The 27,890-nt window shown below is 39.4% G+C and overlaps 1 protein-coding gene across 1 annotated transcript in view; it reads right to left on the bottom strand.

Moving 5' to 3' along the window:
• Nucleotides 1–27,890, bottom strand: part of LOC121873059 — an 87,758-nt gene that overhangs the window by 42,160 nt on the left and 17,708 nt on the right. Inside the window, 5 exon segments of the mRNA XM_042376374.1 lie at nt 3,842–4,061; nt 13,433–13,654; nt 16,758–16,942; nt 18,154–18,288; nt 26,902–27,002. Of these exon segments, the coding sequence (XP_042232308.1) occupies nt 3,842–4,061; nt 13,433–13,654; nt 16,758–16,942; nt 18,154–18,288; nt 26,902–27,002 (863 nt within the window).

Genomic DNA, 27,890 nt, shown 5'->3' with positions numbered 1-27,890 from the left:
ACCTGCCTGGACTGCCTGTTTTAGCCTCATAAAATTCATACAAATTATCAAGTTGAAGAGAATTTACATTGCTGGAATTTATAACGCAGGATCATTTTGAATATAAACATCATATTTTTGTATTAGACATACAAATTTTAGATAAAAATTTTTCTCAAATTAACTATGTTATCTTTTGTGCAAAATATATGACATTTATATTCAAAATATTCCTGGTCTTACAAGGAATCCAGCAATGTCAATTATATTATCCTAACTTTAGTTTGAGGTATTATTTATTAAAATTTAGTGGTTATCCCACACATCTCCTTGGGACGGTTGGTGGGGGGGAGGGAGGGACAGACCGACCATCTGTTACCCAGTGAAGAATTATTTTTTTTTTATTAACTGAAGATATTTGTTTTAGCTCATAAAATTCATACAAATTACCCGGTCTGAATAAAATTTACATTGCTGGAATTCTTATAATTTGATGATCATTTTGAATATAAACATCATATTTTTGCATTAGACATACAAATTTTAGATAAAAATTTTTCTCAAATTAACTATGTTATCTTTTGTGCAAAATATATGACATTTATATTCAAAATATTCCTGGTCTTACAAGGAATCCAACAATGTCAATTATATTACCCTAACTTTAATCTGAGGCATTATTTAATACTAAATGTTAAAAACCCTGGAAGGGAGGATTGGTGGGGGGTGGGGGGGAGGGTTGGGACTGACCGCGCGGTTGGAAGAGGGGGGGAGGCAAGGTGGGGTACTTTGATTGACAGATAGTGTTGTGAAGATTATTTTTTTTTTTATTAACTGAAGATATTTGTTTTAGCTCATAAAATTCATACAAATTACCCGGTCAGAATATAATTTACATTGCTGGAATTCTTATAATTTGGTGATCATTTTGAATATAAACATCATATATTTTTCATTAAACATACAAATTTTAGATAAAAATTTTTCTCTAGGTAACTATGTTATCTTTTGTGCAAAATATATGACATTTATATTCAAAATATTCCTGGTCTTACAAGGAATCCAGCAATGTCAATTGTATTATACTAACTTTAGTTTGAGGTATTATTTATTAAAATTTAGTGGTTTTCCCCCAAAAATTTCTCTGAGAGGGAAGAGCCAGCGAGTGTAGTGTGAGAGAGGGAGGGAGTTAAGTCCATTATTTGAATGGACATTAACTTGGCGACTGTATTTCTCTTAAGTATTAATTGTGTGCATGTACCATCATAAAATTAAGATGTTATTTTTACTACAACATAGGTATGTGCCTTCAAAAAGTGGAGTTTGGGGGTCAGGCCGGTTTCTATTGGAATTAATCCCATATGTTCTGTTGTTCACTTAACGCGGATTTCACTTAACACGGGACCCTCTGGGTTCAATTGACCGCGTTAAGTGGGGTACAACTGTATGTATGTATGTATGTATATATATATATATATATATATATATATATATATATATATATATATATATATATATATATATATATATATATATATATATATATATATATATATATATATATATATATATATATATATATATATATATATATATATATATATATATATATATATATATATATAGTAAAAGTCCTAAAAATCTGGATGCCAGAAATCTGGACCACCCGAGAACTGGACTTTTCTAAAAACTCAAACTTAACTTTTTTTTTTTTTTTTTTTTTTAGCTGGCTTTTGTGTGTATGTGTGCATGCGTGAGCACCACAGCTGCACAGCGACAACGCGGTCGCCACTTTAAAACGAGCAATCAAACTGTGACAACGTATGTAATTTTGAGTCCTACTCTTTCCATTTACAGAGTACTGTATAAGCCCATAATAATGGCTCCTAAAGTAGATAAACTTCGTTGTGTGAAGAGAAAGAAGAACACGTTGAAATTGAGTGACAAACATGAAATAATTAAGAAACTAGAACGTGGTGTGAGCAATACTGTTCTAATGGAAACATACGACATTGGAAAGTCTACAATTTATGATACAAATAAGGCAAAGAATAAAATTCTAGAATTCACAGCTTTTTCTTTAAAACTGCTCATTTTGATAAATGAAGCATGCTATATTTGCAAATGAATAAACTATCAAAATGTACCTGTTCATCTCTTCTTTATTTCTCCTGAAATTTGAATTTTAAAAGCACTGCCTGAGAATCCGGAAAATCCGAAAATCCAGACCGACCCAATCCCCAAGCAGTCCGGATTTTTGGACTTCTACTGTATATATATATATATAATTCAAGAATCATTACATGAAATGAAATATGAGATACAATACAGGTTGTACCTCTCTAGTCCGGCATTCTGTGGTCCGGAAACTCCCGTGGTCCGGAACGATTTTAGTTTGTCCAATACTGTAGGTAGATAAGCAGCTTTTTTTTTTTTTCTTTTTTTTATCTGAATTATTATTATTATTACAGGAGTATTACATTTTCGCCCCTCAGGCTCCAATGTGGGTCAGTGACCTGTGCCCAGGTGGGCTAATCCCCGTAAAAAAACAACAACAACAAAGCCACGGGAAATTAAGGTTTGTTTACATCCGGCAGTTCGGCTCTCTCTCTCTCTCTCTGTTTGTCTATACAGAGTACAACATTTAACCCTTCAATATATATGAACAGTAAATAAGTGTTGCTTTCATATTCTTGTGTAGAGTAATGACGATATGTTTTCACATGTGCGCACTTACATACGCGATCTCACTTTTTTCTTTAACATTAATGGTTAGCTACTTATATTGTTCCATTTATTAACATTAAATAGCATTACTTCAAGCAGCCATATTAATTTTTACATTAATTTTACTACAGCTACAACCAGGGTTTTATTTTCTTGTTTTATATGTAGAACCAATCAGTCACTGGTTTTGTAAACATTAACGAAAAGAATGCTGGCAGCCGTCTCGTCTCCTCGTGTGTTTTAATATTCCACGAATTATTAATGAATTGTATTGTTCATTTTGCACACAAACATAATTATAAAAAAAATCAGAAACATTAATTAAACATATATGAACAGTAAATAAGTGTTGCTTTCATATTCTTATGTAGAGTAATGAAGATATGTTTTTCCCATGTGCGCACTTACATATGCGCAGTCTCACTTTTTTCTTTAACATAAATGGTTTGCTACTTTTATTGTTCTATTTATTAACATTAGATAACATTACTTAAAACAACCATATTAATTTATTACATTAATTTTACTACAGCTACAACCAGGGTCTTATTTTCTTGTTTTATATGTAGAACCACTCGGTCACTGGTTTTGTAATCAACGAAAACAATGCTGTCTCATTTCCTCGTGTGTTTTAATATTCTACATATTATTAATGAATTGTATTGCTCATTTTGCACACATAAATATTAATTCAATAAAAAAGACATTCAGTAATAAACAATAATGAATCTTTTGTACATAAGAGAAATGACGCTGTTTACACGATTGAGCACGTCATCTGAACGTTGGCGAGCCGTTCAAACCCGTCGAAATTCGAGTTTCCACTGTCAAAATTTTAAATTATGTAGTGTTTTTTTTTTGTGTCCAAATAAAATACAGTGAATTCAAAATTCGCGAAATTTGAGAAGCTACTGTACGACATTTAACCCTTCAATATGTCTTCAAAGAGACCACGGAGCAGTGAAAGTGGTGCTAACTTAAGCGCAAGTCACTATCTGTCCAGGAAAAGGGTGAATTTCCATGGTCCGGAAATTTCCATGGTCCGGCACCGGTCAGGTCCCGAGGTTGTTGGACTGGAGAAGTACAACCTGTATTTTCAAATGTAAAAAGAAAGAGCAAGAGTCTCAAAACTAACTGGAATTATCTCAATGTAGGTGTAATCCTCCCTCTGAAGTGGAAAGATTTTGGAGGCATTCAATCTGATGGTGTATGAGAGCTTGTAGACTCCTACTTGGAGGAAGAGGGGCGTGATGTCCAGCTGGGAAAAATTCCAGGAGGGGAGTACGCCTTCAATGTTGATGGTTTCTTCTGGCTCTCCAGTATCCCTTTTCACTTTCAACACCTTCCACCAGCGGCTGGTGTAGATTTAGTAAGTTTTTTAGAACATAGAAAATTTCAGAGAAAATGGAAGACTTCACAATTATGGTTTTATATGAATTTTACACTCTTATTTTCTCTAGGGAGTTGACAGCACTTACAATCACAAATCCAAGGTATATTGGTTCAATCTCAAGGCCAGCTGAGGTTGGTTACATTTTGTATGGTGTGATGTGCTCTGAGCCAATCACTTTGTTAAAACCTAGGGCTAAGCTAATCTTTCCTACCTCGGAGACTGTCCCCTTTCAAATTATGGGAACTGGAATAAAGGATGTTTGATTAGTTAATTTTTATACAGGTAATTAGTTGTTTCCTATATACATATAAAACAAGCTATCTTGCTTGCTTCTCACCACTATATCCCGGGTTCGATCCTGGGGTGGGTGTGAGAAGAATGTTGTCCAGTGTGGCCCTACTGAACGTGGCAAGTTTTCTCCGGGTCTTCTAGCTTCCTCCTGTACTAATGCTGGACCCATGGAGGATGGCTCTCATTGGACCTCTTGGGAAACCATCTAGTCATAACAGTTTGATCAAAGCAGTATGAATATATGATTAGAATTGAATTTAAAAATTACCATACATACTTGTGAAATTGTGAGAATAACACAATTGATGTTAAGTACTACCTGTAAATGTTAATTTTTTGTACAATATCCTTTTTCTATATACTGTACAGCCAATTTACTTACTAGAGTCACACCACCTCTAGTCAGGTGACAAATCTGAAAAAAGTGGCTAGAAAAGTTCTAGAAGAATTTTTGATAAAAATTTAGCAATTAACCTTTTAAGGGTAATTTTTGGGTGCTGAGTTCAAATTTGCCAATTGCTGCACCCAAAAGCATAACTGTTGATATATTTGGTTTCAGAAGGCTAGAGCATTAACTTTCGTGTCCAAACAGTGTAGAGTAGTCCAAATACTGTACATACATTTTAGCTTCGAAGGATGCCATTTCCAAGATGGAGGCCAATATGGCTGCCAAACATTAATTTTATGTAGCAGTAAGTCCTCAATACTGTACATGCAAGGGATACGTTCCTGAAAATTCTCACATAAACCAAAATTGCATATACTGTACTGTATCAAATACTTATTAAGTGGGAAAAAATAGGAAGCATTCCATAACCCAAAATGAAAATGTTCCTGACCCATTTTCAACACAATTCAAAACAATCAATACAAAATATTAATATAATAAAGTAAGGGTACAAAACAGTGTAGTTACCAATAAAAGCAGATATTGTACATCAGTAGGTATCTACTAAACTGGGAGGTACTACCTCCTGGGAAGGTATTGGAAGCATAATGTACTGTCTAATTGTAGACCCTGCTGCCATGTGGCATCACAAAAATTGTGACCAAGTCCCAGGTTGCTGATCTGTCTTTCTGCCTCATTTACACACAATTGCAGGAACTCAATTGTCTCTCTTACTATTGCCAACACAACGTATATAACCGTACTCACTCTTGCTCTGCTTTATTCTTTCTATTCTTTAATTCTCCTATTATGTCAGTTGACAATAATATTAAGTGGGGCCTTCTCGGATGGGTCCCACTGGTCGGGAAGGTTGTGGACCATAGGGCCGTCCTGATCATCATCAAACTACTGGGGCCTCAACTGACATCACCGCAGTTGCTGGAGGATCAGCCTTTTTCACACTTCATTTTTCCAACATTCGTGGCCTGAGATTCAATTTTCCTTCTGTAGAGCACCATCCATTAACCTTTTCCCCCGACCTCTTACTACTATCTGAACTTCAATTGACCAAAGCAGCTTCACTCAAACCTTTTCAACCTACTGCAACACACGTACACCTATAGCTCGACTTACGGATCTTCAATCTTCTCTTTATGATGTCATCTGGCTCAAAGTATCTCTACAACTATGACCATTTTCCTTTGTTTCCTATGCTGTTCTCCCAACTCTACCAACTATTTAGAACTCTGACTATCTCACTTCTTGCCATGAGTCGTTGTTATCCACACACCCCAATACCGAGATCCTCTACCTAGGGGATTTCAATGTACATCACAGAGTGGTTTGATTCTGCAAGGGATGACCCAGGTGGAGCTGAGGCACCCTCTTTTTTCTTACTTAATGATCTGGAACAAATACTTAAACACCCTACAGGCGTTCTTGATCGACAAGATCAACTTACTAACATCCTTGATCTTTGTTTTACCTCTAACCCCTCACACTATTCATACTCAATTTCTGTGTGGATGTCGGTCACATCCTTCTTTCCTCACACAGCCAAACTGTGGAATGCTCTGCCTTCTTCTGTTTCCATACTCATACATTCTGTCTCACTTCAAAAAGCTGGTTTTCCGGCATCTTCGCAGTGTAGATTAATATAATCTTTTTCTTTTTTATTTTTGTATTTCTTGTTACTCTAACTTTTTCACCCCCTAGGCCCCATTGTGGATCGATGACCTGTGCCCAGGTGGGCTATTCCCCGTAAAAAGAAGAAAAAAAAAGCTTGGGTAGATGAGATGATGGAGGTGGTGGTAGAAGTTATAGTTGGTGATGATGTTGGAATGACATCTGCAGGGCTATCAGGGTTGGAAATTATATCAGGGAATGTGACATTTTGTCTGCATTCTTAATATTTCAAATCATGGATTTGCAGAAGTGTGAATTTTGCTTGCATTAATTTAATTCCTAGTAGGAATAGGGCCCTCACATATGAAAGGATTCACACAAGCTAAACTCGCATATATTGAGAACTTACTGCATAAGCAAAAAATGCAATGTCCTTTAATGCATGAAATATATCATAGGTCATCCCATATCTATTTCTTTTGCAGGTGTGTGGTGTGTGCATGTAGCATGATACAGAAGATAGTCAACTAATAAAGTAGTGGTGATGGGTTTCTTGCATTGGTGTTTTGTGGCTCATTTAAAAACTTGCAAGATTTATAATATGGATTCTTCAATATCCTTAAAATGGCAGAGCTGTACAGACTATGTATAATGAATGTGTGCTTTGCCAAGAATCCAAACATGAAAAATTAGTGAACAGTACTGAAAAGTGTTTAGATACCTGTACATTGCAAAAAGTCTTACAGATTTGGCAGAAATTAAGAGATGCATCTAACAGAGCCACAATTGCTATACTTGCTGCCCATTTTGAGAATGCAGCTTCAAATGCATTAATGTGGCACAAACGTGTTATGCAACATTCATAATTAAAGAAAAGCTTTGCTGTCTTGAAAAGATTGCCATGTGTGGGAGTGATGGGTACACGTCTATGACAGAACAAAAAACTGTCTATTCCAAACGATCATTGAGAATTTCTTGTGTAAAAATCATGTGGAACAATTTGGAGTGTAACTACTTTCAAAATGAGCTCTCATATACAGTGATCCCTCGGTTAACGAGCGCCTCGGTTAACAAAATTTCGGTTAACAAATTACCTTCCATAGGATTCTTAACTTCGGTTAACGAGCAATCCCTCGACTAACGAATTTTTAACAAGCGCCCCTCCACATGTTTTCGCTTGCATTTGGCGGTTCACCAGCTGGAGTATTAGTCCGCCAATACAGTAATCGGTTCTAGGGCTTAAATTCCTTAGTATTTTAGTTAATATCAAGAAGTTTGTACTATTCAATAATTTTAAAAGTTTTATATTAAATTTTTGAGTCATTTTAACAATTATTTAACATAATTGAAGTACAGGAAGCTAGGTTTTTGCGCTCCAAACAGCCTGTCAACACACCATACAGGCGTCAGTCTCTGTGTCTTTTCAGTGGAGGTAACACCTTGCTTCAGACTCTCTTCAACATAAATGCTTTCTTTCTGTGTTTCCAAGCAAATTATTGGTCAATCTGAAATTTATTTTACATATTGACAATATATAATGCAGTGCGGTGTTGATTCAAAGAAAATAATCTTGAATTACACCAAGTGAACTAAAATTTTATGGGTGACATGGCGCCATGGGGTGACTTCTCTTCCACCCCAATGCCTTCTCTTCTCCCTTCTCCTCCACCCCCATTCTAATTCCCATCATCATCATCATCATCATCATCATCATCCAGAAGCCTTCTACATACACACCTCAAAGAAAGTGTACTTTACTACCTTTTTTGTTGACTTTAGGCAATTTTCGGTGAGCTGAAACCAATTACCCAAAAACCCATTGAAACAATGGTTTTGGTTAACGAGTTTTTCGGTTAACGAGCAACCTTCTGGAACGAATTGTGCTCGTTAACCGAGGGACCACTGTACTTAAGGATGCTCAGTTTGACCAAATACCATGTAATTAGTGTGCACATTGTTAAGGTTAATGATAAGTTCTTTAACAAAATATAAATGTCAGATTGTAGACAAAGCTATGGTGTGGTTGACAGAAGAACTTAGATCACATGCATACCAAGAGCATGTGCTTGAACTTTCTAAGGTATGGTAAAACACTGAATTAGCAGAAACAGCTGATATATACATTCCTAAATCTTCCATTTGCATACATAGCACATTCAAGGAAAAATTCAAGTCATGTAAAGGTGAAGCCTATGAGTTTTTGCAGATGAAAGACAAAGTTGTTGAAGAAAAGCAGACTGTTCTTGTGCCAAGAAAATTTGCTTATGTGCCTATTTCAAAGCTCTATCCCCACATACAGACATGGAGATATGTCCTTCCTTGAGTTGGTCCATGTTGCACTTCATTTGTTAAATTATATTCTGTCACATACAGTTTACAAAAGAGTGCCTGTTTCTCGGGGGACAAGTGGCTTTATCCGGATGCAGAAAATTCTAATGACGAAAATTTTGAAAGTGTAAAGGAAAAACTTCAAGACAAAGTACTATTGAACTTGGCTCAAGATGTACAGTACTGTTTAATGTTAGTAGGTTACTGGACACCCAAAACATGTTGGGCTACGGTGCACCTTGCATAAGCAACAAGGTCTACACCAAAACATGTTGGGCTAGGGTGCACCTTGCATAAGCAACAAGGTCTACACCAAAACATGTTGGGCTAGGGTGCACCTTGCATAAGCACCAAGGTTTACACCAAAACATGTTGGGCTAGGGTGCACCTTGCATAAGCACCAAGGTTTACACCAAAACATGTTGGGCTAGGGTGCACCTTGCATAAGCACCAAGGTCTACACCAAAACATGTTGGACTAGGGTGCACCTTGCATAAGCACCAAGGTCTACACCAAAACATGTTGGACTAGGGTGCACCTTGCATAAGCAACAAGGTTTACACCAAAACATGTTGGGCTAGGGTGCACCTTGCATAAGCAATGAGGTCTAAGAAACTGGTGGAGCTATTTCACAAAACAAGAAATTCGATAAGTTACAAAGATGTGTTGAAAATAGATAAGACATTGGCTAAAAAAAACTCTCAGTGCAATGGACCCGGACACAAGAGCAGTTACACTCCAGAATCTTGTTCAAGGCAGGTTTCTCTATTTCACTTGTGACAACATTAACATCAATGATGGCAGTTTCAGTGGTTGAAACACATTTCATGAAACACAGGTTGCCTGTTAGCAATGGGGTCCTAGCACTGAACTGAGTCTAAACAACATTTGCCCTACCACACATGCAACATTGCAAGTGCCAGATATTAGGGAATAACTGGTGTCAGCAAATATGCCCAACAAATATGCCACAAAGAGTTGACCAACCAATGTTCCAAGGTGATAAAAGTGTGTTTGATACAACTGAAGTTTGGGATAAAAGAAAGCCTTGCTAAAGACATGCCCTTCTTTATACAACAAGATGGTATGGCCACTTCCAAACCCAACTGGACTGTATACAACCAGATCCATAGTCTTTATGACCCTGACCAAACAACAATAGGTTATTCGCCTATTGTGCATGCCCCTGCCCATGAACGTGTTCTCCAATGAAAGTATACAGCATCATGACGAGGTCAGACCAGCATGTTCGAACCATTGATGAAGCTTTATTTTGCAAACTAATGGAATTGAAATTGGTAAAAGACTACACTTTTCTCACTGTCCATCTAGGAGGTTTGCATATGTTGCTAATGTATCTCAAGGCAATTGGAAAACATCTCATGTCATCTGGAATCCTTGAAGCATTGGGTAGAAAGTGGAGTTGGTACGTTCTGGAGTTGCAGAGCAAATTCTTGCTGGTAAGCAATATGCATGTACAGTAAGAATGTACAGTATAAGCTTTCTGTACAGACAATGTGGCAGAATTTGCTGCCTCAGCTACTGGAATTTATTGGCAATAGAGACCCTAGGCTCTTGTTAAATCTTCAGAGTATGGCAGAAATGAATGACATCAGTATTCTTGTAGAACAGAGTTGGCTACTGAAAATATTACAGATCATGTACAAGCTTTCATTCAGTCTAGAAACAATCCAGATTTCAAGTACTGGTGGGGTTACATGGAGCCGAAGCAGATTATGATGTTTTTCATCAGAGCACCAAGAGAAGGTAACCCAGAGCTACATCTAATCTCTTTGCTCCATGTTGCTCCTGGTTTTCCAGTTAAACCATATAAACTATGCATGCAGGGGCTTTGTCTATTTGCATGAGACGGACAAACTGCATGAGGAGATGAAGAGTGAGTTTCTGCAGAGAAACTTTGGAGTAAAGAAGACAACCAGCAAATGGGTAAATGATACTGGCAAAAAATGTGGCAGCATAGTTGGAATAACAAAAACTACAACAGCTCGGACTAAAGGCCAAACACAGCTGAACAGTAGTTCCATTAAGCAATCCAATACAAAGACCTCTGTATAAAACAGGAAAGAAACAATCTCACTAAGGTCTGTGTCAACCTCTTCATTAAAGGATACAAGCCCGACTCCTTGCCCCCCATTAAGGATGCATTGAAACTTCATATAGGGCGTACACATTGTCAAACATTAGTTTGGAGGCAGGCTCATGTCTGTGACTCAGTGCTTCCTTCTCCTGAGACAATGGGATAGTCCCTATTTGGTGACACATTGACACCTGTCTTCATGTCACTACCTGCTGGGCCTGCAAAGTGTGTTGATCTTACTTCCTGTGGATGTACCACAGTGTGTAGGTCCATGTGCTGTAATTGCCAAAATTTAAACCAGCATTGCATATCTGCATGCAAATGTAGAGAGAAAAAATGATTGAAACAATAACTCTTGTTAGAAATATGTACCATTTACACCTATATGCGCACTAGGTAAGAAAAAAGTATCTTTCAGGAGGGGACCGATGAATTTGGAACTGAACAATCCTGTTTTCTCGCTAGGGTTTGTAGGTGTGATTGTGGGACATTTCCTAACTATTATAGTAGGCCTAATTTAGTTATTTAATTCAAAATATAAAATTAGTTCATTGCATTATGAGTGGTGAATAACAGTGTGCCTCATGAGCCTTTATCAAAAACCTTCATTCGTGGTATCATTTTGTTTCAGACAAGAATTGTAAAGATACTTTTTTTACCAAGTGTACCTATACAGTGAACCCTCACTTTACGCGGTTAATTCAACCTACGGCGGCCCGAGTAAAGTGAGAAACGCGTAAAGTGAACAACATAACATATGGGATTAATTGAAATAGAGACCGGGCCGACCCCCAAACTCCACTTTTTCAGACACAATACCTACGTTGTAGTAAAAATAACTTCTTAATTTTATGATGGTATGCACACACAATTAATAATTAAGAGAAATATCAATAATATTAGGTTTTTTAACACTTACATTAGTAGAAAAGATGGCTGGGCACACGGGGATGGGGGGTTGGTTCCGAGGCAGAGGGCAGATTATTGGCCCTCACCTGTATCACTTGTATCAATTGTATCACTATCCACCACAGAGGCTTACAGGGCCTCTTTGTCAAACCCCTCAAAGTCCATATAAGTCCATATCTTCACTATCATTATCACTATCACTGACTTGGGCCGGCTGTGGTGGGTGGCGGGTGAAGAACTCGGTAATGATTTGATGACGGGCGACCTTGTGCGCACCCTGCTCGCGCCACTTTCCGCGTAAAAGGGTACACGCACCGCGGAAAGTGAGCATTCTGGTTTCGGCAGGGTACCGCGTAAACGTGGAAACACGTAATGTGGGACCGCGTAAAGCGAGGGTTGACTGTATACTGTTTCCCTTTATACCCTTATGACTTTATAGATACCCAATAGATTCTTTGAGATTAAGAAACTATTTAATAGTCATAAATTAATTTTATACACAGTACATATTAGTAGTGAAGCAGGAACATGCGCATGAATGACCTTGTTAAGGCATAAACGATTTTATATTTACAATATCATGTAATATTATAATTATTTAAGTTAATAAAATTTTTGGAATAAAATATATTTTCAAAACTATATGCTTTAAATTTTTTTAGTACTACATTTGCTACAAGTAAACACAAACTTGTTGATACATCATAGTATCCTCAAACGGAAGACATCTTGGCTGTCATCTTGAATTTCACATCAAACTACACCTAGACCCCGACTTATGACGGGGTTAGGGACCCAAATCCAGGTCGTAAGTCCGACATAGATAAAAATTTTTTTTTTTTTTTTCTTTTTTTAATAAATAATCTACAATGAAATACAGTACAGTAAAAATAATGAATAATGAGGAATGGATACAGTACAGTGAAAGTAATAAATAATAAGGAATGGTTACAGTGTGACTGAGCACTTACCTTTAATGTAGTCAGCTGAATGCACATGGGGCCCCCATAATTTTCTAATTATACATGGAGACTACATTAACTGGAAACGTTTCGGTATAGAAAATGCGTGTCATTTGAAGATTTTTTTTTTTTTTTTTTTTTTTAATAAAAAATCTGCGGCGGTCGTAAGTCCCGACGGTCGTAAGTCCACGTAGTCGTAAGTCGGGGTCTAGGTGTATATCAATAATATAGTGAAAATGTTTTATATTGTATCATTACAGGTACTGTACTATACAGTTTTGAAAATTGGGTTTTCATACAATATATAAGATATAACCCTCATTTAGGGTGATGGCAAACTTGAAAGCCCAATTTGAGGAGTAAAGAGGGATTTTTCATGGTGGCAACTGGTAAATTTGAAGTCAGTACCCAAAAATTAACCTAGAACATTAGTTGCCAACTTATCCTCAGAAGTGCCTCTAGTATTTAATTTTTGTGAAAATGGCACCTGACTGGGAGTTAATTTCTTAATCTTTATGATTTTTCTATACTGTGCATAAATCACAAAAGCATCTACCAAATACTAAATATCAGTTAAATTTTGTCCCGTGTATGGTAAACCACATACAGTACTAACTGTGTTTATCAAGGTTCAACGTCTGCTGACTAGATATTTAACAATTAAGATGCAAAAAGTAATACCTGTATTCAAATTATAAACAAGATTAATAAAACTAAAGATGCCACCATACCTCACAGGCACACTATGGCTGCAATTAATTTGTGCTGTTGCAGATTGTACATATGATAAGGACCGCCAATTTTTTGGTGCGTTGGTGTAATCCATCATCTTTTTTACTATAGTAACCACCGGCATATTGCAAGGTAACGATGCAATCACTACCTGTAAGTCATTAGTTTTTGAAACTTTTGAATCAGAGGCGACAGCTCTCACCATGTATATTCCTTCCTCCCTGAAAAAGAGATAAAACAGCACTGAAATTAATGCCTCATAATCAACAGCCCTGTATTACATGTAAGACTGTCACTGGGCTTCCCTATGTACTTAGCAGTAACCATTTGTTAATGTCCTTTCCCCAATCTTTCCCAAAGTCTCATCACAGGTTATTTTAAAGATCAGCATTGCCTCATGAGCCCTGACTTGTGAGACCAATCTTGTGAGACCTGCCCTGTGAAACGTATCTTGTGAGACCTGCCTTGTGAGACCTATCTTGTGAGACCTGCCTTGTGAGACCTATCTTGTGAGACATGCCTTGTGAGATGAGTCTTGAGACCTGCCTTGTGAGACCTGCTTTATGAGACTTGTCTTGTGAGACCTGCCTTGTGAGGCCTATCTTGTGAGTGTCTTGCAAGACCTAGCTTGTGAGACCTACCTTGTGAGAGTGTCTTGTGAGCCCTAACTTGTGAGATGAGTCTTGAGACCTGCCTTATGAGACCTGCCTTGTGAGATGAGTCTTGAGACCTGCCTTGTGAGACCTGCCTTGTGAGACCTATTCATTAGAAGGTTCATCTAACAGCCACCAGTGATAGCCGTACATCTAATAGATGTAAGTGTAATGGTAAAGGTAAATGCATGTTAACAGGGGAAGAATTAGACATGTGACCACAACTGTGTATAATGATAATGTATCCTGTGTGTACATGTAACTACAGCTGTGTGCACATGTAACTGCAACTGTGTATACCTGTGTACACATGTAGCTACAACTATGTATACCTGTGTGCACATGCAACTACAACTAGGTATACCTGTGTGCACATGTAACTACAACTGCACATATATTGAAGATCTATGATTATGTATTTTTATGTTTCTTTATATACATGATTATATTTATACATATCTCACTGTATTTATGAATAATCTATTTAAACATCTGACGATACTCATAAATACATTTCCATATTATGACTGCCTGAATGTAACACTTATATGACACATTATTATTCTCAAAGGTGAAAAAAGGCTACATCCTAGGCACAAGATAGGTAAACATTGGTTTGGAAATAGAGTAGTGGATAAGTGAAATGAGTTACCAAACATCATCATTAACTCGAATGGGCTGGCTAGCTTCAAACAAGTTGGATGGATATATGAGTGAAAGGGGTTGGGTGTAAATGCGACTGCCCAGTAGGGGCCAATAGGCCTGATGCTCTTTCCTCCATACAGTACTTATATTCTTATGTTCATACACTCCTTTAAATGAACCCAAGTACTTTGTTAGCTTGTTTCGAGCAAATACACATTGTTGACTTGGTTTAAGATTCGTACTTATCATTACTCCTAAATCTTTCTCACAGTCAGATTTCTCTTTAACAGCGTTGTTCATCTGATATCTGGCTTCTCTGTTTACATCTCCAAGAGTTAGACTAAGTACAGTACTTTACATTTGTCCACATTAAATTTCATCTGCCATTTTTCAGACCATTCAAAATTTTTCTTTAGATTTTCCTGTAGTTTTGCAAAATCTTCGTCAGATTTAATTACATGCCCTATTTTAGTGTCATCAGCAAATTTACTTATGATGCTGTCTATGCCTATACCTTTCGTTTATGTACTGTATATAATAAATAGTAATGTTCCAAGTACTGAGCCTTGGGATAATCCACTTGTGACATTACCCCAATCGAATTTAGTGTCGTTAATGCTTACTAGCTGTTTCCTGTCCTGTAACCACACCCTAATCAATTTTAGAATATCTCCTTCAATGCCATTAGCCTCCACTTTTCGTATTAGTCTTTCATGGGGGGACTCTGTTGAAGGCTTTGCTAAGGTCGAGGTATACCACATCATTGGGCGGTAGTTAGAGGATAGTGATCTATCTCCTTTCTTGGAAATCGGTATCATATTCGCTATCCTCCAGGATTCTGGTACTACACCCATATTTAATGACATGTTAAACAAATTTGCTAAGGGCATACTAAGCTCTTTCTTACATTCCTGTAATACTCTGGCAAATATCTCATTGGGACCTGGCGACTTATTAGACTTTAGTTTGTCTATTTGCTTACCAACATCATTACCAGTCACTACTGTACAGTACTATCTTGCTTAATCTATTTTCTTCAATATCTCTTCACATAGTCAGTACCTTGGGTATCATGTTGAAATTTTCAGTGGTGAAAACTGTTGAAAAATATCTGTTCAGATTATTGCTCATTTCTCTGTCGTTATCTGTGAGCTCGCTGGTATCTGACTGTATTGGTCCAATCTTGTCTCATGTTTTAGTTCGATACATTTGGAAGAATCCCTTGGGGTTTAACTTTGCCTCCCTTGCTACCTTCAGTTCATTATTCCTCTTTGCTTTTCTTATCTCAGTCTTAACCCTACTGGCCAATACCTTATAATAAACTCGGAGGTAAATTTCACCACGATTTATTCTCCTACCTAAAGCCTTCCTTTGTCCAATAATATTCTTTAAAAAATTATTTATCCATTTGGGGACATTTTTATTTGAAATGAGTTTGCTGTATGGTATGTTCTGCCTTTGTGCATTAAATAACTCATTAATTATTTAAATTGTTGTGGAACTCGTCAACCTCAGATTTCGTGACCAAGTCATCCTTAAACTATTTTGTGAGGTACTCGTTGTCAGGTCACCAGGTAAAGTGAAGTCGCCCTCTGTGGGTACATTGTGTAATTCACCCCCAAACGTGATACCCCTCCTCTCAGCTGCCTTTTCAAACTATCAATGTTTGCCCTTCTGAAATCTGGGACTTTAATGGAATTTTCTTGGTGATTTTAAGCATATTCTGTAAACAAAAAGCTAATTATCTGTGAATGAAAATTTATACACATTACAATAAGTTAGGCTAAGTTAGGTTAGGTTAGGTTAGGTTAGGTTAGGTTAGGTTAGGTTAGGTTAGGTTAAGGTCAGGTCAAGGGACCACTTAATAATCTTCAGGTAATATACTTCAGTGGCTACTACAGTATTAACTGAAGGTAAACACTCATAGAATATGTGACAATTTCATAACAGACAGAAAGTGACCAAAAAATGAAATGGTAACCACAGGTGTAGAGAAAATGGGAACAAACTGGTAAAAAGTATCTACCTGTATGTATGTTTAAGAATGAGTGGGTTAGAATGTCCACCCATATAGGTAGCGTTTGGATACTTCTCACTGCACATTTTCTCATATCCATACGTTTCATATGGGCTATTGTCACCATATGTTGCCAACACACATGACACTGGTGGCAATACAGTGAATGTTGCATTTATTATCTTCGTGATGTTCTGGTGAGAAAAACTGCAATTAGGCAAGAAATAACAAAATCACAAAGTGAGTGCATAAATACATTTCTAGGTATGACCCATGAGATTTTCATTCACTGAAACAGATAGTTCATACAGTCATCCAACTAGTGTGGCAGAGGAAATGTTGATGTTCTCAGTCATATACACTGATGCACGTTGAATAAAATGAGTTTTGAGCTGGCTACTTTAATGGCTGCACTCTAATATTGTTTTTGGCAAGAAAAGCTCCTCAGTCATAATTAATGAGCCATAAAAATTGCTGTCCACTTATTTTTCTGTTATTTTCTTACCAAGACATATCAACTTTCCTGTCCACAGTAAGTCCTAACTTTGGTTTGCAATTGGTACTTAAGGGTAACCTTCAGGTAGGTTAGGTTAAGTTAAGTTAGGTTAGGTTATGTTAGGTTAGGTTATGTTAGGTCAAATTAGGTTAAGTAAGGTTAGGTTAGGTTACTACAAACTATTATGGCAAGTGAACCATCAGTACTCACAAGAAAGCCATACTGAAAATTAGTTCCAGTTTCTTCAGTGTAAATGGATACTTTGCTAACTCTCTGCATCAACATATATGACTGAAAATTGTTTAGTGCCATTAATGTAGTTATGATGAAAAAATGCCTAAACTCCCAATAAGCCAGTCCGTCAGTGTCTTTTTGTGTGTGTGTATGTGTGCGTGTGTGTGTGTGTGTGTGTGTGTGTGTGTGTGTGTGTGTGTGTGTGTGTGTGTGTGACAAAATATTATATATTATATAATATTTATGTTATATAATGGTATAAAATCCCAGGATCTACTAATCCGTAACATCCGCATTTTCTAGATGCAGATGTGAAAATTTTGCGGATGCAGAAGTGGATGTAACATCCATCACCATTTCATACATCTTCCAACCCTTTATAATTTATAATGCATAATTCCTACAGCCATAAATTTTCATAATTCTCGTTGCGGCTTCAGCTTTCTTTATTTGCTAATTTTCCAGTTTATTTTGCCTAATGATTAAACATCATAATGCCAGCTACAGAGGTTTTGGTTAAGTTAGGTTAAGTTACTGTTAAGGTGTTTACTGATCAGGTGAAATAAACTAAGTGCTAATCTTTATGTGATCCTATTTGTCCAAAGAAAAAAATTCTCTCTCCACCTACAAAGAACTATTACGGTAATTACTATCTTTTTTACTTTTATCACTTACCGGTTCAATGATACTTCCGTCATCATGCAGTTCAAAACCTTCTAAATCTGTTAAGATTACGACTATGATGGGGTCAGAAGAGATGCACCCTTGCACAGCGTTGCAGCCCGATACCAGTAGAGTGTATGTTCCTTCCTGGACGCCAATACAAGAAAAAAAGTACAGTACATTAACATAGTGCTGAATTTAATGAAAAATTCTTTAAAAATCTTGGTCAGCTCCCACATCTTTTTCTTATAATGGTGAAGTAATAAAGTACCAGTAATTTTTTAAGTTTTGATGTACATGAATAACCAGGATCTTTAAGCACAAAACAAGCCAGGCTGTCTCGGACGGCATTTACTGCTGTCACAAAGAAAGTTTTATATCTTTTTTCTGTGTTTTCAAAAGGACTGTGAGTGTGCATATGATCCACCATTCATAGCGAGATACAGTGTACATAGGGATAGCACATAAAGATACCAACAACTCATCGAGGAGAACTGGAAAAAAAAACAGAAGACAAGTCAAACTGTCTTGGACTGCAACCCTGGATGAACGAGAGTGCTGGGGAGATCAAGACCAGCAGAGGGCAGCAAAGTGATTTTTTAAATCACATAAGTCTGCCATAAGGGCATGATCACTCGCACATCTCAGTTCACTTAGACTATAATATTAGATGTGATTATAAAGGAAGTCGTCCCACTGAGGGGTAAATTTCTTCGTCAGAAGAAATTAAGTGTGAGCCCAGTGGTTGGCACTAGACAAAGTAGCCAAGGTATGCAGGCAGTGGAGCGGGGCTTTTAAAGGGACCTTGACGCTAAAACTCTGCTACCAAGACACAGAATAGAAACAATTATCATAGTAGTAAAGATTAATATTATTATTAAGCCAACGATTAAAATTATATCACATTGTAAACTAGTGGGCTTAAGGCTGAGCAGATTCGTACAGAATCTGCACCTCCCCCCCCCCTCCTCCCCAACAGCAACAGCCAAGAAGTATAGGGATAGAGAATCAGGGGTAAAGAGTCACCAGGAAGTCTGTTAACATGCAATTACTGCAGGGCGATGTTGGATGTACATTGTGCTGGTCTGGGCAAGTCAGAGTTTAGGACGATACATAATGTGGTAAAGCATGAAGGCTGTTGCTGGTATTGCCCTGACTTTCAAAATCAAAGTAAAAGAGGAGATTGCAAACCATAGGGGAGCAAGTTTCCTAGGGACGAGAATAGATGAAGCCGGTTGGCAAACTACAGCTGATAGGTAGCTGATAGAGTGGAGGGAGTAGGAGGGAGTAGTGAAGAGTTATGATCAGGCCTTAGCAGGACCACGGAAGATGGCGGAGAGTAACGCAAGATCCGAACTGGTTATACAGCAGCTAGGGACTCGGAAGAAATGTGTCGAAGAGATGGCAACTAGCAGACCTACTGTTAGGGGAGAGGAGGTACAATGGGAACGTTTCGAGCACAGGAACAATGTAATAGTTTTAGGAGTGCCTGAGAGCCAGTCGGAAGAAGCCGAGAGTAGGAAAACACACGATAAGTTGCAATTTGATATTTGTACAGAGGCTCTGAATATGTTAGCCCCCTCAGGATGTGAGAAGGGTAGGTCAAAAGAGGAGGACAAGCCTCACCCCCTCAGGTTCACACTAGTGAGTGAGGATAAGAAATAGGAAGTTATTCGGCAGGTAATAAACTTAGCAAGGAGTGTGGCATTTCAGAATGTATTCATTCACCCAGATCACATGGTAATGCAGAGGTAACAGCACAAGAAACTCCTACAGGGCTTGAAGCAGTAGAGGGAGGAGTCGAGGAGGAACGAGGACGGGTGTACATGGGTTATATCCAGGGGAAGGGTAGTGGAAGCAAGAGTGCCAGCACAGAGCCAGGGGGTAGCAGTACACTCTCCACCCGCTCTACCTCCCACCAAGGAGGAGGCAAGTGCCATGTAAACAATGTCATCTCTGACCACACCCTGCAAAATACAATGTACAGTACAGTACAGTATTTAGCAAATACTGCAGCTGCTGAGAATGGAGGGGAGCTGGAGTCACTACCTAGAGCAGAGACATTACCGAGAACAAATTCCGGATTGAAAGTCATGTACACTAATACTGACTTGTTCCTTGATACGAGAGCGGAGTTTGAAACACTACTGAAGGTACATCAACCCGATATAGTAGGTGTTGTGGAACTGTTGTTCAAGAATAGGAGAAGCGACCCAGAAGAATGCGAGTTCAGTATTGACGGATATGACTTATTTATGAACCTTTCTCAAGAAACTTGCAAGAGGGATGTGGTTATCTGTGGTAGGCAAGACCTTAAAGCCAGCCAGGTGAGGGTATAGGGAGAGGTTGTTTTTGAAAAATCAAAGTGGTGTAAAATTAAATTAAAGGGTATAGACTTATTTTTTGTCAGGTGTATCTACAGATCCCCAAACTGTAGCTTATTAAACCAAAAAAACTTAAGAGCCTTGATAGACAATGCAACGATGCTCAACCCTAGCCACCTCTTTATTATGGGGGATTTTAACTATGGCGACATTGACTGGAGAAACGAGTCCATGCCAAATGACTTAATAACCCCTCTCTTCTTTTTGTAGAAGCTCTGAAAGATAATTTTCTGTTCCAACATGTTAAGGACCCGACAAATTACAGCAGAAAGCAAACACCCAAGCCACTGGACCTAATCATAACAAACGAGGAGGGTATGGTGGCCAAGGTGGAACTAGCCCCCATTGGCACCAGCCACTATATAATGTTGTACTTCAAATTTAACTGCTAATTGGTTTACGACAAAACTAGGTGAAGGAGGAGATGAGGGGTATCCACTGGCCTGACTCACTAACATATAAGAACGCAGACACTACGCTGAATATCATAACCAGTAAAGTGAACCATTTGATCGAGAAATATACAGCATAGTCTGGGTTTACGCGGTTATTTTATACGCGATTGGCCATTTACGCAGTAACTGGCCAGACGCTCTAATTATTAGTTACGCGGTACATTCCTTAATTTATGCTGCAAGCGGCGGGCAAGCTGCTGGTCGCTGACGTCACCGCTGACGTCAGACTCGTGCCGATGACGTCGCGGACTGTGATTGGGCCACGTATCCTTACCACCCACGCACTCCCTCCACCACGCGCTGTGATTGGTCTATTTAACCTTGAGTGCCCCTGCCACCAGGGGCGATGACCTTGGTCGCACCAGTCTCATTGTCTCCGCGTATACTCACTCGTGCCGAGGAACCTGTTTTGTTTTTTGTTTCTACACAATGGCTACCGCTGGACCCCCACCACCCTGAGAAACCTTGAACTACCTGGCCCAAGCCGCCCCAAGCCCAAGAAGGTGTGACGCGCCTTAAGCTATGAGGTTAAGTACAAGATTGTTCAGGAGTTAGAAAAAGGAACGAGGCAGATGGATCTGGCCAGACAATATGGAGTGAATGAATCGACAATCCGCACAATCAAGAAGGATGCCAGCAAAATCAATGAACACATGAACATTACCAAGTCTGTAGGTGCCTCGCTGGTGAAATATTGCCACAATAAGGTGCTGCTGAAGACTGAGAGTTTGTTGGCAAGCTACATTATTCGTCAGTCAAGAAGGAACATGGCGGTCGACACTCGGGCAGTGCAGGACTACGCCCCAGAACTCTACCAATCAGTGGCAATAAAAATGGGAGTTGCAGAGCCCAAGCCCTTCACTGCTTCCGCTGGGTGGCAGCAAGGTTTTAAATGATGCAACAAGATCACCAATATTAAGATAGTCGGAGAAGGAGCAAGTGCCGACCGGGCTGCCGCCATGAATTTTCCCCCATTTTTACGGAAAATTATGGAGGAAGGACAGTACACTGACGACCAAGTGTTCAATATGGATGAATCAGGGTTGTACTGGAAGAAATTGCCATCCAAGACCTTCGTAGTCAAATCTGCAAGCAAGTGTCGGGAGGCGCAAAATGCAGAGCATCACCGTACTGTTCACCACCAATGCCTCCGACACTGCTAAGCTGAAGTTGTCTGTGATATACAAAGCCCGCAGGCCACATGCCTACAAGAATATGGACAGGAGCAAGTAGAAAGTCCACTGGCTAACCTCAGGGAAGGCGTGGATGTTCTCTGGCCTGTCCCTCTCCTGGTTTGACAACTATCTCGTTCCTGATGTCAAGAAATTCTGCACGCAAAATAATGTGCCATTCAACATTTTGTTGCTCATCGACAACGCACCAGGACACTCGCCCCTATTGCTGGATTGTCACCCCAACATAAAAGTGGTCTTCCTTCCTGCTAACACTACGTCGTTAATCCAGCCCATGGATCAGGAGTTGATTTGCAACGTGAAGGCTGCTTTCTCCGCCAAGAAGTTTCGGCTCCCGAACGAATTCACCAACACCAAGGATGAATTGCAGAACTTAGAGAGTGGCACCGATAGCGAGAGCGAGGACGAGGATCACGAACAAGATTTGGCTGACCATGAAGTGCGAGTCAAGCAGTTCTGGAAACTGTTTAACGTTAAGAAAGCTGTTGATTTCTTGGTGGAGGCATGGGGGCAGCTGTCTGTGGCAACGATTCATCACACGTGGCGTCATGTGTTGGGAGGGTATCCCAGGTGGGAGGCAGAGGCAAGCGGTGGTTGGAGAGGCTCAGTCTGTTGCTGTGACATTGGAGATTGCAAGAGAGGCTGCACAAAGTGTTAAGAGTTGCAGGCTTCTCCGAGACCACCAACGAGGACATCCTGGAGGTAATCAGGCAACCTGAGGTGACTGCAGACGAGATGTTGCAAGATGATGACGTCAGTGAGCAATGAGGTGTTACAGAACAAGAGCAGAAACTAACACATGCTGATGTGAAGGAAATTATCGAGGCAGCTGAGAGATTGAAGCTCCTCCTTGCCAAAGACCTGGTCAAACATCACTATGAAGTGTCTAATACCATTATTTGCAAGCCCTGGAGCCCTATGCTAAGCAGTATCACAACCACATCATTGCTAGCCGTCAACAAAACATTACCGAGTTCTTCACCCGCCAGCCCAAGTCAGTGATAGTGAGGATATGGACTTTGAGGGGTTTGACAAGGAGGCCCTGCTAGCCTCTGTGGTGGATAGAGATACAGGTAATACAGGCGATACAGGAGAGGGCCAATAATCTGCCCTCTGCCTCGAAACCAACCCCCATCCCCGTGTGCCCAGCCATCTCTTCTACTAACGTAAGTGTTAAAAAAACAAATATTATTGATTTTTCTCTTAAATATTAATTGTGTGTGCATACCATCATAAAATTAAGATATTATTTTTACTACAACGTACATATTGTGTCAGCGATAGCCCTAAAAAGGGTAGTCTGGTGGTCGGCCCAGTCTCTATTTCAATTAATCCCATATGTTCTGTTAATTTACTAACTCGTTTCGCTTTATACGCGGACCTCCATTGGTTTAATTAGACGCGTAAACCCAGACTATACTATACACCCAAGACCAAACCCAGTGCCTCTAGAAATACAAAAAGACCACTACACATGAACCAAGTAGCGGTCGACAAAGTTAAGAAGAAAACCCAGAAATTCAAGGCGTGGGTTAGGCCAAATGATGCGCAGGAAAGGAGGATGTATATAAGATCTAGGAAACAAGCAAAGTTAGAGTGTAGAAGGGCTGAAAAGGAGTTCCAGAGGCTGGTTGCAAGCTAGGTCAAGTCAAACCCAAAGGCGTTTTACCGTTATGTAAAGTCGTAATTACAAAGCGAGTAAGAGCATCGGACCTGAGGCTTGAAGATGGTAGTTATGCAGATTCTGACCAGGACAAAGTGGAGGCATTGAGCAGTTTCTTTTTCTCGGTGTTCACAAGAGAGGAATGCAAACAATCTTCCTGCATTTGAGGACAGACAGTTCGACACAGCACTGACCCACATTGTGTTCACAGAAGAGGTTATAAGAAATAAATTGTCAAAGCTAAAGGTTCATAAGAGTCCCAGCCCTGACATGGTGCATCCTAAAATGCTAAGAGAGTTGTGCACTGAGCTTGTTGAGCCCCTGAAGATCCTGTTCTGTAAATGACTGGAGGAGCAAAAGGTCCCCAGTGATTGGAAAATGGCTTAAGTGAGTCCAATCTTCCAGAAGGGCGATCATCACTCCACAAATAACTATAGACCAGTGAGCCTGACCAGCATAGTGTGTAAAGTACTTCAGAACATTATAAGAGATGCCATGATGGAACATCTACTATGAAACAACCTTGCCGACACGGCTTTATGCCTGGGCGCTCCAGCTTAACACAATTACTCAAGGTTCTGGATGTTTGGATCCAAATTCTTGAACAAGGTGACAATAACAACAATGTATGCCAAGATTTTGCCAAGGCTTTCGACAGAGTACTCCATGAAAGGCTGAAAATTAAACTGGAAGGGTACGGGATTCGGGGAAATGTTTTCGCATGGATCAGAGACTTTCTCCATAATTGCAAGCAGTGTGTAGTGATTAATGGCAAGAAATCGTCATGGGTACCTGTAATAAGCGGGGTACCACAGGGCAATGCATTGGGCCTGCTTTTGTTTGTTTGCTTCATAAATGATGTGCCAGAAGTTGTACATTCTTCCAACCAAATGTTTGCGGATGATGCCAAGTTATTTAGGGAAATTAAGAACCAAGCAGACTGTGAAGAGCTGCAGAAAGATCTCTGAGATTTAAGAATGGTCAAAGAAATGGCTGCCAAGATTCAATGTCACGAAGTAAAAAGAGGCTGTACTTGAGACAATGTGAAAAGGGCCTACGTGTGTATGTTGACAATGAACTGAAGTTCTTGGGCCATTGTGAGAAGAAGGTGAATCAGGCAACTAAATTATTAGGTCTTATAAGATGGTCATTTAGATATCTAGACTGTCCGTCCCTCGTAACGATCTTCACGAGTGAGGTGCTTCCCCACCTAGAGTACTGTCACCCCGTCTGGTCCCCGAGATATGCTAGGAACTGTCAGTTGATTAAAAATGTCCAAAGCAGGGCCACCAGGCCGGTGCCAGCACTTCGGCACCTCAGCTACCCTGAGAGATTAGTGCGCCTGCAATTGCCTAGCTTATACTACAGAGGGGCAAGGGGGGACCTAATAGAAGTGTATAAACATCTCAAAGGACACTACTGAGTCGAGTGTCCTTACCTGGAGCTGGCGGACGCTCGCCCCAGAAGGGGTCACAGCTCAAGGTTGAAGAAGCCATAAGTCCAGAAAACTGTGAGGGCTAACTTTTATGGAGTGAGAGTTGTGAAATCTTGGAACAACCTGCCAGAGAATGTTGTGACAGTACCGAGAGTGAGCGCTTTCAAGACCAGACTTGACAGCCAATGGAGAAGATTCAGGTACATTCAGGAGCCAGTGTATGCCAGGTACTTGTCAACAGTGTGTAACAGAGATGTGACCGATCATCCAAGCGGCTAACGAGCTGATCAGTGGTGTAGAGGATAAAAGTCTGTTCTTTGATATGCAGATCTGTTCTTTGTTATGACTTACTAGTACAGAAGGAAACTGGAATACCCCCCAAAAAACTATCATCTTTGGTCGGGTCACACTAGAAAACACTCTTCTCACATCTGACCTGGGGATCGAACCCGGGATGCAATGCTGAAAGGCAAGCATGTTACTGCTATACAGTACCAGTAATGGATCTAGCAGAGCTAGATTTTTTTATTTTGCATGTGAAATGAGCTCAGCTGCTGACTTTTACCAAGGCTAAGTCTCAGCTGCTCACTCTTGACATGACCCTGGAAGAGAGGTTATCTGTCATGGTAAGACCCATGGTTACTGTCATATTCCAAACAGATATGGTTACTGTTTCATAACAAAGCCTTGATGGAGAGTTAGTATCTGTTCCATAACAAGGCCTTGACAGAGTTAGTAACTGTGTCATGAGAAGGCCTTGACAGAGTTATTAACTGTGTCATGGCAAGACCTTGAAAGAGTTAGTGGAACTGTCATGACAAGACCTTGACAGAGTTAGTAACTGTGTCATGACAAGGCCTTGATAGAGTTATTAACTGTGTCATGATAAGGCCTTGAGAGAGTTAGTGGAACTGTCATGACAAGGCCTTGACAGAGTTAGTAACTGTGTCATGACAAGGCCTTGACTGACTTAGTTACTGTCACTGGCCCTGAACTTCCTTAGGTTGCTCATGTAGATGGATGGTATCTCAAAATAAATATTGATGGCATAAGAAAGCTTTACTTTTAAGTTTTAATAAAAACTGTGTTGCTACGATAGGCATCAGTTACATTAAGTTAGGTTAGGTTAGTTTAGGTTAGATTAGGTTATGTTATGTTAGGTTTGACTAAATTAGATTAGGTTAGGTTAGTTCGGTTTGGTTAGGCCAGGTTAAGTTAGGTAAAGTTACTTTACGTCAGGTTAGGTTAAGATACATTAGGTTAGGTTACGATAGGTTAGATTAGGTTAGGTTACGTTAGGTTACGTTAGATTAGATTAGGATAATTTAGGTTAAGTTAAGTTTTGATTAAGATTAGATTAGATTAGATTAGATTAGATAGGATTAGATAGGATTAGGGTACATAAGACTATACAGTATTGGGTTGAGTTAGGTTAGGTTACATTTGGTTAGATTAGTTTAAGTTAAGTTAAGTTAAGTTAGTTAAGTTAGGCTAGGCTAGGCTAGGTGAGGTTAAATTATATTAGGTTAGTTTAGTTTTGGTTAGGATACATTAAGGTTGATTAGATTAGGTTAAGTGAGGTTAAGTTAGAGCAGGTTAGGGGGTGAGTAATACAAACAGGTGTACTGACCTCCACAAACACGTAAGTAAGGTTTTCACTTGCAGTATCCGTTATATCCAACACCTCCCCAGTGGACAACGTTAAATTCCACCGTTCTACAGATGGTAAACCTGTCAACAAAATAACAGCATGAATATTTTACACAGATTCATTTATGTTCTATTGTACACATATTTTTATCTCGTTCTTTCGTAAAGGATAGACTATATATCTCAGAAGTGGTCATCTACAATTTGTAATGTTATCAGCATCATCAACAACAACCATCAGCAGCATCATCAACCATCATCAACAACAACCATCAGCAGCATCATCAACCATCAGCAACAACAACCATCAGCAGCATCATCAACCATCATCATCAACAACCATCAGCAGCATCATCAACCGTCATCAACAACAACCATCAGCAGCATCATCAACCATCATCAACAACAACCATCAGCAGCATCATCAGCCATCATCAACAACCATCAGCATCATCATCAACCATCATCAACAACAATATCAGCAGCAGCATCGGCAGCAACAACAACAACCATCAGCGGCATCATCAGCCATCATCAACAACAACCATCAGCAGCATCATCAACCATCATCAACAACAACCATCAGCAGCATCATCAACCGTCATCAACAACAACCATCAGCAGCATCAACAATCATCAACAACAACAACCATCAGCAGCATCAACCATCATCAACAACAACCATCAGCAGCATCATCAACCATCATCAACAACAACCATCAGCAGCAGCATCAACCATCATCAACAACAACCATCAGCAGCATCATCAACCATCATCAACAACAACCATCAGCAGCATCATCAACCATCAACAACAACAACCATCAGCAGCATCATCAACCATCATCAACGTATGGCATCATCATCAATAAAATCATCGAAACGGCAACCATCGGCAGCAGCATCAACCATCATCAACAACAACCATCAGCAGCATCGTCAGCCATCATCGCAACAACCATCAGCAGC

Source organism: Homarus americanus, unplaced genomic scaffold (assembly GCF_018991925.1).
Source record: "Homarus americanus isolate GMGI-L3 unplaced genomic scaffold, GMGI_Hamer_2.0 scaffold11022, whole genome shotgun sequence".
Lineage (NCBI taxonomy): Eukaryota > Metazoa > Arthropoda > Malacostraca > Decapoda > Nephropidae > Homarus > Homarus americanus.
The sequence above is the reverse complement of the archived record's forward strand: the minus strand, read 5'-3'. Positions and strand labels throughout refer to the sequence as shown.